General features: G+C 40.5%; 1 protein-coding gene across 5 annotated transcripts in view; it reads left to right on the forward strand.

The window, feature by feature from the left end:
- LOC147354499 (zinc finger protein 836-like) overlaps nt 1–4,960 on the forward strand; it is an 8,574-nt gene extending 3,614 nt beyond the window's left edge. For 3 of the 5 annotated variants that reach the window (XM_086354341.1, XM_086354344.1, XM_086354343.1), the window contains 2 exons: nt 2,091–2,217; nt 2,581–4,960. In XM_086354341.1, the coding sequence (XP_086210467.1) occupies nt 2,091–2,217; nt 2,581–3,695 (1,242 nt within the window). In that variant the 3' untranslated portion in view covers nt 3,696–4,960. Of the gene's footprint in view, nt 1–176; nt 281–2,090; nt 2,218–2,580 lie in introns of all 5 variants that reach the window. The other 2 variants (XM_086354345.1, XM_086354346.1) reach the window with 1 other exon arrangement.
- The last annotated feature ends 2,997 nt before the right edge of the window (nt 4,961–7,957 follow it).

Here is a 7,957-nt window from a genome sequence, read left to right on the forward strand (position 1 = left end):
TCTCTTGTGTCAGTTTTTCTGTTTATTTTTCTGATACTGTGCAGTCACTCCTGCTCTCTATAGGATAGAATATCTTTTTCCTTCTTTTCACTTTCTGCCTTTCTTGTCTTTAGATTACTCTGTCACTCTAGCTGTCTGTTTTCTTCTGGTCACTTCCTCTCATGGTCTCCACTCAGGCACCCTGTACAGTGGTAAAAGGCAGGAGCTCTGGCCAACCCACTTCGCTCCACTGGAACTTCAAAGGAATGCATTTGGAGTTTCCTTTTAATCATGACATTTGGTAAAATGTTCTTTTTTAATAATAATATATTTTTCAATATTATTTCTGTCTTTTTTTTAATGCTTCAAGAATCTCTTAAGTTTATTATTGTGATTTTATCTGTTGTCTTAAAATAATGTATAACAGTAATAACTTTTTAATTTTTGAATCAGTGTTAGGTCTGTACTAATTTTTTTTAGTATCCTAGTGTAGAATCTTTTTGGGAAACTCAATTGAGTACAATTTGTACATTTTCATTGTCTGAAGGATCTTAGAATGCATGTAAATAAAACCAATACTGAAAAAATAGGCTGAAAAACTGTCAGGAGACTACTCAGTTATTTTAGTGTTGACCTGTATGCATAGGTGTATGGATGTGCATGTCCATGGTTTAGATAAACGATGTCATGATTTGGGGCTTCCCTGGTGGCTCAGATGGTGAAGAATCCACCTGCAATGTGGGATACCTGGGCTCGATCCCTAGGTTCGGAAGATCCCCTGGAGAAGGGAACAGCTACCCACTCCAGTATTCTGACCTGGAGAATTCCATGGACAGAGGAGCCTGGCAGGCTACAGTCCATGGGGTCACAAAGAGTAGGACATGACTGAGTGACTTTCACTTTTCATGATTAAAAAAAAAGAGAGATCATGATTTTAAAACTATCATATCGTTTTGCGGTTGATAGTGTGTTTTTAATATGTTCATCGTTTTGCAGTCAATAGTGTATTTTTAGTATGTTCATCGTTTTGCAGTCGACAGTGTATTTTTAGTATGTTCTTAGTATGTTCATCGTTTTGCAGTCGACAGTGTATTTTTAGTATGTTCTTAGTATGTTCATCGTTTTGCAGTCGACAGTGTATTTTTAGTATGTTCATCGTTTTGCAGTCGACAGTGTATTTTTAACATGTTCATCGTTTTGCAGTCGACAGTGTATTTTTAACATGTTCATCGTTTTGCAGTCGACAGTGTATTTTTAACATGTTCTCTGGCCTTGATTTTTTTTCCTATACTACCATGTTCACAGTTTAAATAATAATAAGATTGCTAACATTTTGTGTATGTGTGCGTGTGTGCACACTTGTATAATGACCTCTTAGGCTGATCCATGTTGTTCAGCTTGAACTTCTTTCAAATTTTCTCAGGGAGTCATCTGTCAATGAACTTTTAATGCTCATTACTTTTGATTTTTCAGCTTCAGTTCTAGAACCCAAACATGGTAGTTCAGGTGCTTACGAGATGATTCATTAGGTTCTTGACCTGAGTCAAGTTTTTCAGTGTCTCTGACAGTTTTCTCCTCTGTAAGATGGTAAAAAATTCTTTAATGAGCTGTGATGTTGCTAACAAGTTAAAAAGTTAAACATTTAGAGTAACGCATAGTATATAGGAAGTATTCAAATGTTGTTTGTCTTTGCTGCTGTCATCATCAGCATCATCTTTGGAGGTTTTGAGCTTTCTTTAAAACTACTGTGGACTTTGTCATCTCTGAAAACACCACTCATATTCCTTTATATCCAAGTTTGATAATTCTCAGTGTGTCCAACATATCTAGCCCTTCCACATAGACAACCTGGTGTTGAATTATTATTTGTATATATTTCATGTATTGCCCACAAAAATGAGAAATCTACTTCTATTTGGAAGCTATCATAATCTCAATGACAAAGCACAGGAAATTAAAATTAGACATACAAGTAGCTCTAAATGCCTTTCCATGGCTCTGTCAGAATACATTCTTCAACTTAATTGATCTTTTAGCTCTATTCATTTTGTATGGAAATAGGAACTCTCCTCATGGCCTTGGTGAAAAAAAATTTTTTTTTTAACTTTAAGTCACAGTTGACATTGAATGATGTGGCCATCCAGTTCTCTCCAGAAGAGTGGGAATGCCTAGACTCTGCTCAGAGGGCCTTATATGTGGATGTGATGTTAGACACCTTCAGGAACCTGCTCTCTGTGGGTAAGGATAACTTGCCTCTAAAAGTTGGGAAGGTATCTTTGGATTTACCCTTGTTTGCCTTTTGAAATCCCCTACCTTGCTTAACTGAGCTCAAAGCCATGTTGACTCAGGCATGAAAAGCTTCATAATGTAGCCTCAGGAATTTTAACATGCCCTTTCTTCAGATGATTTGGCCTGGCCACTTCATAATACACCAGAAGTGTAGTGGAGAATCCTATTTATTGTTCCTCAAAAATTTAACATGGTTGAGAAGTTTCATAACTGTTTGAAGTATTACTTTTATTTAATATCTTATATTCAACCTGAAACTTATATTCATGCAGTGTAATGAATAGGATATCTATGGTTCTTTATATCTTACAGATATTTCTCATCTACACATCTGGAAATTACAACTAAAATCACACACTGATAGAGGAGAAGTATGCCAAACAGTGATTTGGGGAAGAAATGAAATCCCGGAAACCAAACATTTTAACGTCCCAGAAATTCAGGAGAACATGAATGACTTCAGGTTTCAGTGGAGAGATGATGAAAGAAATTACAAAAATATCCGTACATCCCTTAACCAAGATGTCACTGATAGTAGAAGTCAGCATGGTAGAAGGGATGCAGTAAACAACCGTACTGGAAATAGACTTGTGTTAAGCCTTCAGGATGAACTACGTATGTTTAAACATCAACAGAAAATTGCATTTAATCAAGCTGATAAGTATGTCAACAGTAGCTCCTCATTTTCACCTCTTCAAATAGTTTCTCCCACTGTCCAAACCAATATTTATAATATATATGGGAGTGACTTTATGGATCCTTCCATACTGATGCAAAACCAGATCCCACACAGGGTAAGACCTTACAAATTGTATGAGTGTGGCAAAAAGCTTCATCAGGGCTCAAATTTCAGGAGTCATCCGAGAATCCATATAGGAGAGAAATTACACATATGTGATGTATGTGGCAAGGTCTTTAGCCGAAATTCAGATCTTGTCATTCATCAAAGAATTCATACTGGAGAGAAACCTTACAAATGTAATATGTGTGGCAAGTTCTTTAGTACAAAAGGAAAGCTTTCAGTTCATCAAAGAATTCACACTGGAGAGAAACCTTACAAATGTAATGAGTGTGGTAAAACCTTTAATCAGAGCTCAATCCTCAGTCGACATAGGATAATCCATACAGGAAAGAAATTACATCAATGTGATGTATGTGGCAAGGTCTTTAGCCAAAATTCTGACCTGGTAATTCATCAAAGAATTCATACCGGAGAGAAACCTTACAAATGCAATGAGTGTGACAAGGTCTTTAGTCAAAAAAGAAAGCTTTCAATTCATCATAGAATTCATACTGGAGAGAAACCTTACAGATGTAATGACTGTGGTAAAACATTTAGTCAGAGCTCAACCCTCAGTCGACATCAAATAATCCATACAGGAGAGAAATTACAGAAATGTGGTATGTATGCTAAGATGTTTAGCTGAAATCCAGACCTTGTAATTCATGGGAGCATTCATACTGGAGAGAACCCTTAAAAATGTAGTGTCTGTGGGAAAGCCTTTCATTCTTCCTCAGGTATCAGCAGACATGAGATAATCCATGCAGGAGGCAGAGCCATATAAATATCATGTATGTGGCAGAGTCTTTCACTGAAGCCCTTGGACTTCATCAGGAAATTCATACTAGAGAGAAACCTTACAAACGTAATATGGGTGTGACAGGGTCTTTCTTGAGAAGACAACCCTTTTTTACTAGTTTTACTATCCACAAATTCATATGGCAGAAAAGCCTTCCAAATGCAGTGAGTGTGGCAAGGTCTTTAATCATAAGGGAAACCTTACAGTTTACCAGAGAATTCATATTGGAGAAAAACTTTACAAATGTATTGAGTTATACAAAATCTTTTATGAGTTGCCAGCCCTTGCAAAGCATCAACTGAATTCATACTAGAGAGAAACCTGATAAGTGAGTGTGGCACCATCTTTAGTCAAAGTTCCACTCTTTTAAGTCTTTGGATAATTGGTAATGGTGAATTTGTAAGAAGGAGACAATCTCCATTGACAAATGCCTGGGAGTCATCCTGCCATTTCCCAGTGATGTACTGACATACAGAGGCAGAGCATGTTACAGAGAAAAGAAGACTTGTTTTCCTTTGGATTTAAATTCATTCTGGGGCTGGTCCCTGCCCTTGGCTTTTCTTCCACATAGGTCAAACATTTTGCTTCTTCAAACTGTACTACCTCTGCTCCTGCTGTAGCAGAAACTAAATGAGGCACCCCATTGTGTTAGCCCATATACAGTCCTTTTTCTCTTCATCCCATAAGAGAGGGAGATGTTTGTTCTCCCTCTCTTTCTTGCTTATTTGCAATCTGAAAATGATGCCCTCTAGCTACACTTGGCATTTATCCTTCCAAGAAAACATTACTTTCCTCTCGGAGCATTCTTCATTCCAAAAAGAATGTCATGGGACGATGACCTCAGAGACCACCAGAACCTGTTCTTGAATCGCCTCATGCCAGCTGTGATGATCTCAGTTCACCCAGGAAGGGGAGAAGAATGCAAGACCACACCAGCCCTCATTCTTTTTTTCAGCCCCATTTTCCACCTGGGGGGGAAAAAAAAAACACCTGAAAACCTTAAGACCTCTTCCAACTTCCCAGGGAGCAGGGGCACAGTTTTTGACACATTGGCCTACTGTGTTCCCCCTTTACCTGGCAAAGTAATAAAGCTACTTTTTTCTACTCCAAAACTCTGTCACCGTATTTCTATTCAGCATTGGAGAACTTTTGGGAACAATCCCCCAGCCTTGCCCTATCCACCCTTGGAGGGTGGCAGGACATGCCACGTTCTCTCCCTGATCCTGGACAGCCTGCCCCTGAGGCCCCCCTCTTTCCCAGCCCCTCTTCTTGTGTCTCCTCAGAGCAGTCCTTCCTCTCAGGCCTCCCCGTTTGGTCAGACCTTCCTTTCATCCCCCTGTGGAGGTGCCCCAGGCCAGCCATGTGACAGTCATTGTTTTTCTGTGTCCAATTCAACTCAATAGGAAAATGTTCTTGTAGGCAGGCATGTTATTCAGTCACACCCCTGGAAATATGTAGGCAAGAGGGTGTAGAAGAAGCAGAGACAGAAGGACACAGGAAAACAGCTGAAAAGAATGAAGGGAACCAATGAGAATACAGATGGTGATGGCTGGGGATCTTGCAAAGAGACAGTAACATAAAAGAAATTGAGCCTTGAAAGTCAGTTTTATAAAAGTAGTAATGAAAACAGGATCTGCAGGGGTAGAAGAGCAATGTAGGGAGAGGAGTCCTGAATCAGTGATAGGAGGGAGAGCAACAGTGGTGAGGATTAAGGAGTTGGAAACTTGGCATTCAGAGCACTGGGACCCCAGGAGAGAAAATTAGCAATTGGAGGAGCAGAGGAAGAAAGAAAGCAGGAAATTTGATGCATAGTCACCTGGGGGTGCCAGAGAATGAGGTGGAAGTGAGCATAACATGGATAGGTGAGGTGTACCCCCAAAAGCAGAGAGGGAGCAGAGATGGGAAAGAAAGGCAAAAACAAGATGGGGCAGTCAAAGGTTGAGGGGAAAATGCAGTAAGAGGGGAAATGAGTAGAGTAAGTAAGACCCGTGTGAGGTTTGAAATAGGGCAGGAACACCAGTAGAGGGGAACAAAAAGAGAAAGAGGGACTTCCTGGTGGACCAGTGGTTAAGAATCTGCCTTCCACCACCATATGACCCAGCAATCCCACTGCTAGGCATATACCCTGAGGAAACCAAAATTGAAAAAGATATACCCCAATATTCATTGCAGCACTATTTACAATAGCTAGAACATGGAAGCAACCTAGATGTCCATCAATGGATGAATGGATAAAGAAGTTGTACATACACAAATTGGAATATTACTCAACCATAAAGAAACTAAAGTCATTCAGTCGTGTCCGACTCTTTGCAATTCTATGGACTGGAGCCCACCAGGCTCCTCTGTCCATGGAGTTTTCCAGGCAAGAATACTGGAGTGGGTTGCCATTTTCTTCCTCAGGAGATCTTTCTGAGCCAGGGATCAAACTCTGGTCTCCCACTTCGCAGGCAGACTTTACCATCTGAGCCACCAGAGGATTCCAGCCATAAAAAGGAATGCAATTTGAGTCAGTTCTAATGAGGTGGATGAACCTAGAGCCTATTATACAGAGTGATGTAAGTCAGAAAGACAGAGATAAATAGCGTATACTAACGCATATATGCTCAAACTACCACACAATTGCACTCATCTCACACGCTAGTAAAGTAATGCTCAAAATTCTCCAAGCCAGGCTTCAGCAATATGTGAACCGTGAATTTCCAGATGTTCAAGCTGGTTTTAGAAAAGGCAGAGAAACCAGAGATCAAATTGCCAACATCCGCTGGATCATCGAAAAACCAAGAGAGTTCCAGAAAAACATCTATTTCTGCTTTATGACAAAGCCTTTGACTGTGTGGATCACAATAAACTGGAAAATTCTGAGAGATGGGAATACCAGACCACCTGACCTGCCTCTTGAGAAACCTGTATGCAGGTCAGGAATCAACAGTTAGAACTGAACAGGGAACAACAGACTGGTTCCAAATTGGGAAAGGAGTCCATCAAGGCCGTAAATTGTCACCCTGCTTATTTAACTTATATGCAGAGTACATCATGAGAAACGCTGGGCTGGAAGAAGCACAAGCTGGAATCAAGATTGCTGGGAGAAATACCAATAACCTCAGATATGCAGATGATCACCCTAATGGCAGAAAATGAAGAACTAAAGAGCCTCTTGATGAAAGTGAAAGAGGAGAGTGAAAAAGTTGGCTTAAAGTTCAACATTCAGAAAACTAAGATCATGGCATCCGGTTCCATCACTTTATGGCAAATAGATGGGGAAACAGTGGTTGACTTTATTTTGGGGGGTTCCAAGATCACTGCAGATGGTGATTGCAGCCATGAAATTAAAAGACGCTTACTCCTTGGGAGGACAGTTATGACCAACCTAGACAGCATATTAAAAAGCAGAGACATTACTTTGTCAGCAAAGGTCCGTCTAGTCAAGGCTATGGTTTTTCTGGTAGTCATGTATGGATGTGAGAGTTGGACTCTGAAGAAAGCTGAGCACCAAAGAATTGATGCTTTTGAACTGTGGTGTTGGAGAAGACTCTTGAGTCCCTTGGACTTGCAGGGAAATCCAACCAGTCCATCCTAAAGGAGATCAGTCCTGCGTGTTCATTGGAAGGACTGATGTTGAAGCTGAAACTCCAATACTTTGGCTACCTGATGCGAAGAACTGACTCATTTGAAAAGACCCTGATGCTGGGAGGGATTGGGAGCAGGAGGAGAAGGGGACGACAGAGGATGAGATAGTTGGATGGCATCACCGACTCAATGGACATAAGTTTGGGTAAACTCTGGGAGTTGGTGATCGACAGGGAGGCCTGATGTGCTGTGGTTCATGGGGTTGCAAACAGCTGGACACGACTGAGCAACTGAACTGAATGCATATATATGGGATCTAGGAAGATGGTATTGATGAATTTATTTGCAAGGCAGCAATGGGGAAACAGACATAGAGAACAAACTTAGGGACACAGGGAGAGGTGAGCAGAGGGTGAGATGGAGAGAGTAACATGGAAACTTACATTACCATATGTAAGGGAAAATGGGAATTTGCTGTGTGTCTCAGGGAACTCAAACAGGCTCTGTATCAACCCAGAGGGGAGAGAGAGGAGGGAGAT

This window comes from Bos grunniens, chromosome 18 (genome assembly GCF_055505025.1).
Source record: "Bos grunniens cultivar Pamir isolate PY7600 chromosome 18, Bosgru_T2T1.0, whole genome shotgun sequence".
In the NCBI taxonomy this organism is placed as follows: Eukaryota; Metazoa; Chordata; class Mammalia; order Artiodactyla; family Bovidae; genus Bos; species Bos grunniens.